At 31.6% G+C, this 14797-nt stretch overlaps 1 protein-coding gene and 1 long non-coding RNA gene across 6 annotated transcripts in view; one reads left to right on the top strand and one right to left on the bottom strand.

Annotated features, from left to right (window-relative positions):
* Positions 1-1915: 1915 nt before the first annotated feature.
* On the top strand, positions 1916-3553 carry LOC126777133 (uncharacterized). The gene is made up of 3 exons (XR_007670007.1): positions 1916-2004; positions 2635-2804; positions 3412-3553. It is a non-coding gene; the product is annotated as an uncharacterized LOC126777133 (long non-coding RNA).
* LOC126777023 (uncharacterized) overlaps positions 3308-14797 on the bottom strand; it is a 67314-nt gene continuing 55824 nt past the window's right edge. For 3 of the 5 annotated variants that reach the window (XM_050499846.1, XM_050499847.1, XM_050499848.1), the window contains 9 exons: positions 14422-14498; positions 13794-14342; positions 13547-13664; positions 12395-12524; positions 11255-11327; positions 10993-11129; positions 10161-10361; positions 9335-9469; positions 5308-8528 (listed from right to left, as the gene is read on the bottom strand). In XM_050499846.1, coding sequence (XP_050355803.1) covers positions 8290-8528; positions 9335-9469; positions 10161-10361; positions 10993-11129; positions 11255-11327; positions 12395-12524; positions 13547-13664; positions 13794-14342; positions 14422-14498 — 1659 coding nt within the window. In that variant the 3' untranslated portion in view covers positions 5308-8289. Of the gene's footprint in view, positions 3365-5307; positions 8529-9334; positions 9470-10160; positions 10362-10992; positions 11130-11254; positions 11328-12394; positions 12525-13546; positions 13665-13793; positions 14343-14421; positions 14499-14797 lie in introns of those variants that run through there. The other 2 variants (XR_007670004.1, XR_007670005.1) reach the window with 2 other exon arrangements.

Here is a 14797-nt window from a genome sequence, read left to right as displayed (position 1 = left end):
GGGGGCTAATTCTGCCTGGAATGACAGTGTAATTATCTTTATAATTTGTGTTAGTACTTTACTTGGCGGTACCTCAGTACCTTATAAATGATATAAATTATTAACCCTCAGGTTAGCGTTATGCAAATTCATAATTTCTATTTCAGATATGTCAAGAAGTGTCAAGGATAATTGCTTTACCCTTTTATAAATATTTTTAAACAATATAAGTAAATTTTGCTGAAATTGCTGGTAATTGTGATCTAGCACCGGCACTTACCAGTTACCAAAAACTCGTCAGCCATTCAAAATCTCAAACATCAATTCTCTATATTGGCGTTCTGTTTCTTTGTATTTTGTTCTCAATTGAGCTTGTGCTTGTGAGGTGTCATTAGAGGCTCACTTCACTCCAAAGTAAGTAAGTATTGTCTACCACTTTACTCTATTTTTATCTCTCTTATACCCTTACGGTTAGAAAAAGAAGTTTGGAACATTATAAAACTTAAAATTACGTTATGCTTTCGGATGGAACGTGGTTTTAGTAACTTTTTATATTTTTATTATAAATTATTAATAATTAATATTAGTTAAAATATTTTTGAGATAAAATTTTGCCTGATGACGTAAGAGAAATTACTATGACTGTAAATAATCCTGAAAAAGGGAATAACTTTGATATATACATCTGCGGTATAACCCATACCTCCTACATATATACCTTTATTATTTATTTTCATAACTTATTTGACATTGCCAAAACCAAATGATGCCTACCGTAAAATAATTACAGCAGATAATATGATTCCGAGCTAGAATTTTTCTAGAATAGTACCCATCTAACTTCTTAGGTTACCTACCATTGGATATATTAAAAACTTAGACTTAACTTTTTATACAGTAACAGTAACAGCCTGTTAATGTCCCACTGCTGGGCTAAGGCCTCCTCTCCCTTTTGAGGAGAAGGTTTGGAGCTTATTCCACCACGCTGTTCCAATGCGGGTTGGTAGAATACACATGTGACAGAATTTCAATGAAATTAGACACATGCAGGTTTCCTCACGATGTTTTCCTTCACCGTTAAGCACGAGATGAATTATAAACACAAATTAAGCACATGAAAATTCAGTGGTGCTTGCCCGGGTTTGAACCCACGATCATCGGTTAAGATTCACGCGTTCTTACCACTAGGCCATCTCGGCTTTCCAACTTTTTTAACTTTTTATACAAGAATATTTATATAATTTATTAATGGAGAAGTGAATATTTGTCGAACAATAATTACGTTAATTTAAGAGTTTAATTTGTAAATGATATCACAACTAAAAATTTACACAACTAGATTACACCTATATTTTATTTTAATTTTTGAACGATACATTTGTTAGATTACGTATGCTTATCATTTTCAACAATTTTATTTACATTTGTGCGTGGCCTTTCAATTGATATACATTTAATTATTTTCTTTTTATTATAAATCTACGTCGCGCTTTAAGTAATACTTCTCTACCCTCATGGGCCGTATCGTAATGTTATTTAGTCTATAACCTTTCTAAATAAATGGACTATCTAACGCAAATATATTTTTTCGAATCAGAATAATAAATTCTACCTTGATACCAAAAAAACGTATCACAATTTACGATATTCACGTATTACGTGTTATCACGTATTACGTGTTATCACGTATAACGTGTTAATAAAAAACCGTTTATTTCATTAATATTTTCTTATTATATTGTCATAAAGTTGTTTAATTCCGATGTAACTAATAATAGAGTATTCAATTGTTTTGTCTGTTTTTATCTGTTTTATTATTGATTAAAATGTACATGACGAAAACTCACAAAACTACTGCTCTGTGATTGGTCGAAACTCTTAGTCTTCTCAATCAACCAATTACGTACGTTTTCTTTAATATTTTATTAGTGTCAAATTGACAACGAAAGTCGAAAACGTACTTATCGTACTACTTGCTGTGATTTTCACCACATTTAATTTTCTTGTTCGAATTGTACTGCTATTGTGAGTATCAGATTATATTATTCACTTTTTCATATCATTATTTTATTTTCTAAAATTGGTACTTATACTTTTCGTAGATTCTAAACTGGAATTAAAATTTTCGCTAGTGTTATGTAAGAACGTCAATAATCCTACTGTTCAAATCAACTGTTTATTTTTAATGAATGCTACCCTTAAATATGCTTATAAAGGTAAAATATGTCTTTAGCATATATCAAAATCAAACTACATTAATTTTCTTATGCACCAGGTACAAGAATAGTTATAATTAACTTCAATCTGATAAGGAAGTTATAACCTTTAAAACTACTGTATTAAGATTTTATATAAAATTGTACCGTCATGCCTAAAATTACTCGCTGGTTATAAATGTATTATAAATTTATAACATATGTCGCAACTTTATAGTAAAACTAAATATTTGCCATAATTATAACACTAATCAATTTCTACTTTGGGATTTTTAGGATATAGTATATTATTTAAATTGAAAACCCGAGGTCTATTGTTTAATAAATTTTATCAATAATAAGCTAAAAAACATGTAGATTAAGAAATATTAACATAATTTTTGTTTCTTATAGATTCAAAATTTTTTTCATATAAATTTTTCTTTCTTAATACTTAAAGATGGCTGACAGCGCAGTTTCGACCATCGCAAAGCCTCAGATGCGAGGGCTTCTTCACAATGTTATCAAGCGAAACTTAATTGTCGCGATTGCCTTATCCGCAGCATGTGGATTCTCATACAAAATTTTTGTTGCCAATGTTCGCAAGAGGAAGTACGCTGAATTCTACAGGTAATATTACTGTACAACATAATTTCTCTGATAATAATTTTACTAAAAAATATTAAAATCTTATCACTTTTACCAGTTTTTTCATAGATATTTAATAAAGTCTTATATGCTTACTAAAAAAGAAAGTATCACTTACTATGTATCGATATATACAAAATGAATTTTGATTATGAAGCAATATAAAATATATAATAAAAAAGTAAACTTTAATATATATCTTTAAAAATAGATACTTATTTTACTTATTGTTATGATTATTATGTCCTTTAATAAATAATTGACAATTATTAGGCATTATGAAATATTTCAATTGTTTTAAAAATCCTTTATACACACTTATAAAAGGAGAGGAGGCCTTTTCCAGTAGTAGGTCATTTATGGGCTATTCTTTTTTATTACATAAAACAATATCATTTACATTATAAGGTAATTTGTATAGTACAACAATATTTATATATTTAGATCACATTAGTGACCCAGTTCTATTATTTACTGGAATGAAATAAAGCTTCTCCTCATAATTTCATGTCAACCATGCTGCTTAATGCCGCTGCTACCTGCTGTTAATATAAAAAAAATATATTTATTGGGTTATTTCTCTTTACAGAACCTATGATGCTGAGAAGGAATTCGAAGAAATGCGCCAGAAGGGTCTTTTCCAATCCTGCTAAATTAGTCTGTGGTTATGTAGTTGTATTAATTTGCTGTGTATAATGTAATTTAAAAATAAAATGAAATCAAGAAGTGTTTATTTTTTTTTTAAATTAAGCTAGTTAAGCTAAGGTTGTACTTAGAACAATTATAAATATTTATTAATTTAATTATTAAAAGTGGCGATTACCTTTAATAATATAAGAAATGATGAACAATGAAACAAAAAATATAATAAAGAGTAACTACAAGAACAAGGGTTACATCTTAGTTCCTAAGATTGGTAGTGCAATGATGATGTATGAGATGGTTAATATAATTTCTTTGTGCCAATGTCTGAGAATGGCCGTTTTTTAGTTTGCATTTAGATTTTAAATAAAAATAAAACTTAATACACATCCTCCAACATAGAAGAGAAGATGATATATATAACAAATATAAAAAGGGATGTAATATTGATCCTGGTTGCTTAATTTATTGCAAGTATTCAACACATTAACTTTTTCCAACTGATAAATTTTTATCAGTTGAAAAAACATCTTAAAATTAACAGGGATTGCATTAGAAATTCGCATCTCGATAAGGGTTGTTTCTTATAGGGGTTGGTTGCTCTTTCAAACTAAACCTCACCCCGCGCGATGGTTACATTTTTTTATAATGCCAATGGCTGGTAGTGACCAGTTGCCTATTATAAAAAAAAACAACGGACCACCTTTTCAGAGGTTTGTCTCATAATGTGGGACGGATGTACGATGGGCCACCAGTCACCATAGAAGCCGTAGACAGATCTTAAGAATACTATTATAAATAAACGCATTAAATATACTAAAATGAAAAAATGTGTGCTCTATGCACATATGTCCTTAGAACTTTACTCTATGGGCGAATAGATCGATTGGCGAATGCTTATACCTTATTGATTAAAAATGGGACCGGATAAAATCCTTATATTACCCGTAAGAAGTTAGGACGGGCAGTTAGTATAAAAATTATTTTTTTGCAGCTTTGCTTAATAAAAAATAATGGAATGGATGGAATAAGCTCCAAACCTTCTCCTCAAAAAGAGGAGAGGAGGCCTTTAGCCCAGCAGTGGGACATTCACAGGCTGTTACGGTTACGGTTACGGCTTAATTAAACTTTGTTCAGCCTCAGCGGATGATTTGGTAAACAATGTCTTGTGTTTTCTTCGACTTCGACGAAGGCCTGTAAAGGCACATCGATATTTATGTTTTGGTTTAAGCGTGGCTTAATATAACTTTTTCCCCTGATCTTATTACTGTGTCCGTATGCGCTATTTACCGTATTTATCTGTCCGTGTGCTTTATTTACCGTGACTGCAAACGACACCTTCACAGGAAATGGTATCCTTTTAAAATTTAAAGGTAAATCTGTACTTAAAAAATTAAAAACCATTAAAAAACCAACTACGTCAAAAATTAACAAAAGAATGAGAAGACAATCTATGCAACGACGAATTGAAATACCTACCTAACCTACAAACTCTAACATACAAAATTACTTACAAACCAAAAAGAAATACTTAAGTGTGAGTATTTTCCAACAATCTACTCAACTACCTGTTAGAAATAAGTCAAAACTATAAAAAGTATGTACTAAGAAATTTCTACGAATCTCCTTTCGACTATTCATTAGTGTTAATACCATGTTTATATAAACGACTTCACAAATAACGAATTATTTTAGAACAAATTTGATTACTATAAAAAAGGCTAAAATGAGTCAACCTTAAAAGATAGACAAATGCTATCATATGGCCTATATTTAATGGCAAAGAAAAAAAATACGTATAAGGAATCTTTAAAATTATATATAAGTAAATAAAAATCACACATAATGTTACGATAATTTAATCAGGACATCAATATATACGTATCATTCCAGAATACATAAATAATTTAACAATTCAATTGATTATATCTTCATCGCATTGATTTACAATTAAATTAGTGTTTAATATATTTTTACGATAAAACATTAGGATACTTAATCATAGAATATCAAGACAGGGACCAGCCTGTTGGGTATACTAAAACTTATATTCTAGATAAAAAATTATGAAGGAATAGGCTGTGCGATCTTAAAATTATAATAAAAAATACACACACATCAATTTTCAATTTAAAAATTTGGAAGAAAGAATAATTCACGTTTAAATGACACGTTCGAATTGATTTAATCGTTATATTTAATTATAAATAATTGTAAAGGTAACTAGGAAAATGCTATATTATTCAAAAAAAAATATCTATGATTGGTCTTGATACAGGAGGAAAGAGTTTTCACGAATATATTTGTGTTAAAAATAAAATATAATCATAAAGTTAATATTTAACAACGTATAATAAGACTAAAAGTTATTTAAAATATGTTAATATGGCAGCGAGAGTGAGGCAATAAAAAATCACAATCGTCTAAATAATGAAGGGTTGAGGTAACTTTAAAGGTCATCATTGCTCGTAAAAGTGTCCACATATGTGTAGTATAATAGTTCTGTATATGAATGTAATGGCGCTAGTAAACGATACGATCAAAATTTGTCGATTTACCAATAAAATAAATTTTATAAAAACTTACTCTTTGTATGAATTGGTTTTTGATAAACAGTTAATCAATAAACAATTTTCATTCTAACAAGACATGGTTGATGTTTATATTTCTCCGTATATACATATGCATTTCCTCCGTTTGTTTTGTTCTACTGTAATACTATTACGCCATTTTAAATTTTTAACTCGACTTTAGGGACACTTTCTTTACAAGGAGAGTCCTCGTTACCTCTACTACTAGTATAAATTATAGTTAAATTATTTGTGCATGTTCTGTTCACGCGACATTCAGCAAACTTGCAGAACCTAAAAATCAAAGTCATCAATTATTTTTGTACTTTGTTCACAAAGCGTAGCAAAATATAAAACAAGGCTGTTATGGCCACCAGCTTCTGGGAAATTAATACATTTACCTTTTTCGATACTGTAAATGGTTCTGCAGTACTATATTTGTTTTTAAATTAACCCCGACTTTCTTAGTCAAAATGTACATAATTAAAACGTATTTTTTTTATAACGATATTAAGTTTTAATTCATTAAATCAACTATCTAAACAAATTAGACTTGTCGTATAAGTTAAATACATTTTATAAAAAAAATAGTTATTAGACAATACAAGGTAAGTGAAAACTTTTTAATATTAAATTTCGAGAAACAAAGTCAAGAGTAACCTGGTCTCCTATTTATTTAAATATGAAAATTAAGTATAAATAGTGACACACATACACATTTAATAAAGTTTCAATAAAATTTAGCGTAATTATGATTAATTGTATAATAATAAAATTAGGGATATATTTTAATTTGAAACATTTGACTGGATTTTTATTAATATTGTAACACTAAGAATACAGATAAAAAATCTAAGGTATGAAATGGATAAGTGTTAAGCTTCGGACAGACCAGCTGTTAATAGCTAGGAATATCGACGTCAGTTATTTTGCATGATATTACGTATGGAGATTAAGCTAGTGTGTCCGAACCATAGCGAATAAATTAATGCAATAATGAATGACGTACATCTCCATCGCTTATAATTTATCGTATTTAATTCTATTAAACGTTACAGAGAATTCACTAAATACAATTAATAGTTATTATTATAATTTAATTAATAAGCGTAATAGATCAAAAACATTAATGTTTTTTTTTATTTAATTACTTAGTATTGATAACTTAGTTGGGCGCAAATATTCCAATTCTGGTTAGTTATATTACTTTTCTTACATTTTAATGTGGCAGTAAAAATCCTAATAGTCCCTGCGTGTTGTTCTGTTAACTCGTATAATTAAAACGTTAATTAGCAAGTCAATAAGTCACTCTTTATGGACTTATTTAAATTCATCTTGTAACCTTACCTAGAATTGACTTGTTGTCAGTTTTTTAACATCTGTCATTTGAGTTGGTAAGCTTCTACTCATTTTTTTTAAATCTTCATTTTGTGCTGTTCTTTAAGGGTATTGTACGTGCTGACTATAATATGAACATAATGAATCAAAGAAATATATTTATTACTAGTAAGCTATGGTGTCAATATTATTTAATATATGCAGCTATTTAAAAAACATAACACGCAGGGTTAGGAAAATCGGTCAGTGATCAACACTTAATTATTTTGTACCCTCTAGGCCTCAAAACCAAATAAAAATAATTGAGCAAGTTGATTTAAAATAAGTTAATTTCCTCACGTGATTGACGACGTTCTTATTGATAGATAACGATTCATTAATGGTTAATGAGAATCGTCCATGTAATTACCAGTTATTTATCGGCATTAAAATGTTATAAAGTTAGCGACACACGTGAGAAAAGCCATTTTTTTTGTCAACATAATTATGAATGAATGTCTTTATTAGAAAAATATTTTGTCTTCAAGTTTAAAAGATAAAACTAAAAGTTTTTACAATTATATAAAACTTAACAACGAGCGCAAAGAGACTAAGCAATTTTTGTGTATTGTTTTTTATTCGAAAAAATATTAAAAATGAGGGACTAAAAATTAAAACAATTACTTTGTGCATTCACAGCATACGCGCTAGTAAATACACTTAAAAAAACTTTGAGGCCTGCCCCTTAAAAGAAAACGTTAGTGTGACCAGCACACAATTATGTAAATTAATTAATATATCAACATTAAAATTGTAATAACCGTACATTAAAATTTTAATGTAATGTTTGTTGCATGAAACATGTTAATATTTTTTATATTTATTACACGTAACCACATATTATTGCTAACGAGTTTTGATGTATAATCTGGTCTTGATCAAGTGCACTCCATTCCCCGGACGTCGAACGTTTTACCCTCGTGTTCCGGATGCCCGTAACCGGTTTCGTCGAACTCACATTCTTTACCGTTCTTAACGGATTCCACTGTCGGGCCGTACAATTTCACACAGAGGATATCCTTGTAATTTTCTAAAGCCAGCGCCAAAACTGATCCTCCCAAAAGAACTTCACACGATGTTATTCTTTCGGGCGGTGTGTATACAGCTATCAGCTTACCTGTAATAAGTATTTTATCTCTGAAACTATAATTTATATTATGAAATTATCGAGATTTATTTTTAGTAAATAAAATATTTTTTTTTGTCATCATCAAGCTACCATCTAAATGTTTAAATAAATAAAATTATTAAATAGTATGATATATATTTTTTAGAATATAATTTCTCGTTTGTAATTTATGATAAATATATGATTTTATTTTATTATTATTAATTAATAAATTATAATGATGGTATTTATTGATTTATGTCTCTCTTAATACAATTTAACCGAACACGATTGTAATCATTTATAATGAGCCAACATAGAAAGAAAACGAGACCCTTCAATTTCAGGGGGATAGTCACGTTATCATCATGTGCCTTTCATTCGAACATCATTTAATAACATTTGGATATTTTGCGAAAGAAATGGTTAACCTTTATAGGAAATGGTCGTCTTTTTTTTATAGAATAGGAAGGCGGACGAGCATATGGGCCACCTGATTGTAAGCGGTCACCAAAGCCCTTAGACATTGGCACTGTAAGAAATGTTGACCATCGCTTACATTGCCAATGCACCACCAACCTCGGGAACTAAGATTTTATGTCCCTTGTGCCTGTTATTACACTGGCTCACTCACCCTTCAAACCGGAACACGACAATACCACGTACCGCTGTTTTGCGGTAGAATATCTGATGAGTGGGTGGTACCTACCCAGACGAGCTTGCACAAAGGTCTACCACCAGTAGTCGTAATATCGACCTAAGTCGTATGATACCCAGCGTTGCGTCGCGTGGGTCTCGTGGCGCGGCGTACGTACCGGCGTGCAGGTCCCACAGGCGCACGGACAGGTCGCGGCCGGCGCGGTCGGCCGACAGCAGCACGCCGCCCGCGCGCGACAGGCGCAGCAGGCCGGGCGCCGACACGTGGCCGCGCAGGCTCAGCCGGCAGTTACCTGCGCACGGACGGTACTGACGGGACTGGCCGACGGCCTTCTCCTCCGTGTGGAGGTTTATGCTGCTCCGTTGCGGGCCGGTGGATTTACGTTTGGCAGAATTATGTCCGAAGGATCAAGATATTTTATAGGATTTCCATAAAATATTTCTATTTAAAATAATAATATAGCTATCTATTTAGAAGTGAAAATTGGAATTTGTCAACGATTAGCTTGTTATTTTTTTATATATTAGCTGTATCTATCTTAGGAGACTATATATAAGAAGAATTTTGTAAAAATATTTCATTTACAGTTTTGTAAAAAAGTGAGTAAAAGTAATTATCTATAAAAAATGCATTAAGTCTGATAGATGTGTAATGATCTCAATCAATACAGGCTGAATATATATTTCAAAAACTCTTTTTTATTACGTTTATTCTTACATAATTTTTAAGCCATAAAGTGACAATGATATCCTCCTGGCCGATTTCGGCTACGGCGACAAATCTCAAGAGAGATTAGCCAACTGCGCAGGACATATTATAGTGCATAAGTGTGTGCGGAAACACAGGTGCATTTCTATTCGAACACTATCATAATCGACATAATGACAGAAAGACCATCTATCAAATACCTTTCCATCGGCCCAAGATTTAGCCATTAAACCAACGAGGCAATCAACTCCAGAAATGTATTAACAATAACTAACCCGTAACTAAATCCCAGACCAAGATTCTCGTATCAGCAAGTCCGGATACCACGCAGCCGTCCACAGAGCTGATTGCGAGAGCCACGGTGTCACACCCGGGTTTCCACTTCTTGAACAACGTCCCTGACTGCAGGTCGTACACGACGATGAAGTTAGGGCTAGGTTCGTCGAGCTCACGTGATACAACACACACGTACGAACCTGGTGGTTAAAATATACTGTTATCAAGTAGGCTGTTACAAATGTTTAGTTATTTACGAGAGAAAAGAACAGGTTTCATCTATACAAGCGTTTTACATCCTAGACCGTGTCGATGCTTAACATCAGGCAAGTCAACGGTCAAACGCTGACCTATTAAGTGCAAAAAAAAGAGAGAAAATGTAATGTAACGATTAATTTGGAAAGTATGAAGACGCATCGATATGAATCAGCAAAAAACTTCTTACCACAACTTACATGACAAATTATTTTTATATAATTAATATATCTTGCCTGAAAATCAACCAATATATATAACATTGTTTGTCTTATGTGTTTTTTTTCATTCGAAATTAGTTTATTCGTGCTTAATGTAACTACCATCTTGAAAATCAATAAAAACTACATCTACAGTAAAAAGATAAGGAAAATAGAGTCATTGATATTTAAATATACATATATTAGGAAGGATATATGTTATCTTTAGACTCCTTCTAAAAAAAAAACTTCATAATTGGCATAAATATAATCGAAATGTAAAGAAAAACCAAGACTGTAGATTTAAATTGCCAGCAGTGAAATCTATATGACGGTAATAGTGACGATTGAGAAATTATATTATTTGATACAATACCTTCATATGTAATAGCTGCTTTGGAGGTAATGAAATCATGATGAGGTATCCGAAGGTCATACAGCAGCTTCCTTGAGGTCAGAGACCATACCAGTAGTGGGAATGGCTTCTGTGTTTCATCACCGCAGACTAATATTCTGTTAGATATATTATAAATAGGCATATAAATAAGACGTCGTTGTTTCATAAACAGTTTAATAAATATTTGTTATGTAGACGGTACATGAATAAAAATGATAATTTTATACGTTAAACGAAATACCTTCCATCGCCGGACACTAGCAGGGAATTGAGGAATCGGTCTTCCCCAGCCTTGAATGTTGTCACGCAGTCACCTGAAGATTAAAATCAATATATGGAAAATCTATTGAAAAAATTGGAAATATGAATGCCATGCAATTAATACGATGTAATTTTATATTGTTTTGAACTTTTATGACAATATTTTAAGCTATTTTGACAAAAATACTTTTGTTTATGTGAATCATTAGAAGTTTATGTAATTTTACTATACGAGTGGACTCATTTTGATATTTTTTTATGACTTTCCAAATTGTTTTGGTCTTATTAAAGGTATGAATGATGGCGGTCCTGTAGTATACAATACCTAACTATGATATGATATGATATCACGTTGGGTGCAAACCCTGCATGCAAACCTGGCTAATAAAATAATAATAAGATTACACATCAGGTGGTTCTGGTTTTAAGGCCCAAGCTCAGAACAATAATAAAATATTGGGTTATGAAAAGTTCTTAGTTCGTTCGAGATAGGAAGTTGACGGTACAATTTCATTTATCGGCTAAAGGATATAAGGACACAACCAATGACTTTTAAAATGATTGCACACCTTGGGAATGAAAGGATCGCCTCCAGCTTATTTAAAAAAAATGTATATATAATTCGGCCATTTTTGTTTATTACTTATTGTAAAGGATGAGATATAAAAAAAACCCGCTGAGTTCCTTTCGCCGGTTCTTCTCAGGTCTGAGGTGTTTATTTCCGAACCGATGGTAGATTTATGACAATCAATAAGTGTCATGCTTCTATATTGAATAAAGATTTTTACTTTGACTTTATGGCTCCGAAAGCACGTAAGGCCGTTTCCAATTTCCCGTCCAAGTCCCGCCCGAGTCGTCTGGTCTTATCGGATTGCCACCCCATCGGTTGATGTGAATTAGGAAAAAGAGAGTGTACTTGTCTTTGGGCACATACTTGTGCAACAAACAACACACTCTTGTGTTGGGAATTCAAGGGATTGTTGTATCCTCAAATTTCGACATAACTTATATTAAGATTTTTCTATAGGATTATTTGGGTTAAGAAAGAGTCAATATTATAAAAATGTTGATTAGTTCAGTTTAGAGATTGTGCAAAACCCCATCGGTATCAAAGTCTCACCAGTTTCGATGTTCATCAGGTTGACGTACATCCGGTTCCGTGACAACGCGACCAGATGCTTCGGGTCGTGAAGGCCGTAATACGGCATCTTTTGATTCATCACACCTTTCAGGGCCACGACGTATTTGCCCTAGAATCAAGTCATTATTCTATCTTTATAAATATTGTCCTAGGAACTACATAACCAAGTAAAAAAAGTACAACTTCACACTATATCGTATTAAAAAAATTTGGAATCAATTTGTACTGGTTTATTTTACTTTGATTAGTAAAATAACTACTTGTATAAGATACTTTCAGATATACATATTCTTGTTATTCATTTTTTTTCGTGTCTATTGTTGTAATTAAATTTTAGTTTATCTATATTTAGTGTTAAATGAATTTGCTGTATAATTACAAGCGGTGTTTACCTACAATTAGTTGTTACGCTATTCTATGTATACATATATATATATATATGTATATATATATATATATGTATATGTATATATATATATGTATTTAAATGTGTTATGTGTTATATTCAGCGTAAACAACTGTTAGTAAACCTTAATATATAAATAAAATAAAAAAGTTAGTCTATTATGTATATTTTGCATATTTAATATATAATTGCATTATCTTTTTGTATGACGCAATAACAAACAAATAATATAAATAATAACTCCAATATTATAGTTGAAGATATCGCGGATTATGATTTCCTGTTTAATAATATCCACTGTATATAAACCGATAACTGCATTAAAAAACAAAGATTCACGCACAATTATGTGACACTTAATATGTAATTAAATAACAAGTGTAAATAGGTTTGTTTTTAGGAACTAACGACCTTAAAAATGTTTATATAATGTAATTTTTTAAATTCTTACTAAGGAGTTATCATGTAATACAATATTGCCTATCAAATAATCAAAATACATTTATAAAATCATTTTTCGTGACTGATTATTAACTACTTAACTAAAGTTACTGAGGTTAGAAAGTTGTAGTTCGGAACAAAGGTGTAATTTATGACGCCCTTCTTACAAAAGATTTTTGGCAAATTCAAATTTTAGGAAGAATGGTATGGTAGGGCTGACTTGGTATGAAAAAGTGTACGTGTAGATGTTAGTAATATTATTCAATACGTAAATATGTATATACCTGATCCAAGTCGTAAACCCTGAGTTCTCTGCGGCAGAGCACCACACACTTGTATTCGTCTATCGGCACTAAGTTAATTGGGTGTGTTACTCCAACGATTTTTCTCACTAACTTACATCTGCGAAAAAAAGTATATTTTATTCGAACTCCAAAATTACTTCAATGACACCCAAAGGATTTCGGTTAAAAATGAAGGCTAAATAATATTTGATTTATTTTAAGAATATTGACTTCCTGTTTTTCTTACCGTGTGACGTCCCAAACACAGATCTCTTCTCTTTCCGTAGACACCGTCGCAACAAACTTCCCTCTCGTGTCGAATCTGACAATCAAATCATATGACTTACTGTCGAAACCTTCAACCATCGAAAAATCCCTTTTTTCCCTATTTTCGACAACTTTCCAAAAATCTTCATTAGCTGGATAAAATGTGGGCACTGGAGGTTCCCAGACTTCCTTCATCCAACTTTGGACGATATCAGTATCAAAATCTATGCCATCTCGTTGTTTTCTTTCCAATGTTGTCCGGAGGAGGCCGTAGAATTGTCTATGGTCATAATCGAGAGCATACGAATGAGTTTCGAAGACCTCCTTCAGAATCTCTAGATGTTCTGGTAGTGGATCGATGTGGACTAGTGCAATGTCTTCGAGGAAATGGCCGCAGTCGGTCGCGGCTAGCTTGTCGTGTATCCAGTCCAGTTTTGTAAAGTAAGGTTTATTAGCGAAAGCTTCTGGATCCTCCTTTAACAGATGATAATGTTGGAACGGCAGTTCATCGAACTTTCTGGTATTGTACCTGCAATGAGAATTTAATAAATTAAAATGAAATAATATGTCAAGGTCATTTTGGTAATAATTGATAAGAAGAGTTATACCATTCATCGGAGAATTTGTTTTCCTGTGACAGTAATCTTCCAGACATCTTCGGGTCGTTTTCGATATACCATTTACCCTAAAATTATAAAAAAGTAAAAGATTACAAGATCGTTTCTCACTTTAACCGCATTATATCTGCAAGCGTCGTGGAGACGAAGTTTTGATTTGAAATCATAAAAACACACTATTTTTAATTTATTATAATTATTACAATACTATTCTTTTAAGATTTCATTTTATTTTTTGATCATCTCTAGTTAGAATCAAAATCATAAGCGTTATTAATTTCTGAATCTTAATCGATTGAATATTTCCTATTAGTAATAATAATGTCCTCCAGACCGATTTCGGCCACGGCGGCCAATCTCAAGAGAG

This window comes from Nymphalis io, chromosome 22, assembly GCF_905147045.1.
Source record: "Nymphalis io chromosome 22, ilAglIoxx1.1, whole genome shotgun sequence".
Lineage (NCBI taxonomy): Eukaryota > Metazoa > Arthropoda > Insecta > Lepidoptera > Nymphalidae > Nymphalis > Nymphalis io.
The sequence above is the reverse complement of the archived record's forward strand: the minus strand, read 5'-3'. Positions and strand labels throughout refer to the sequence as shown.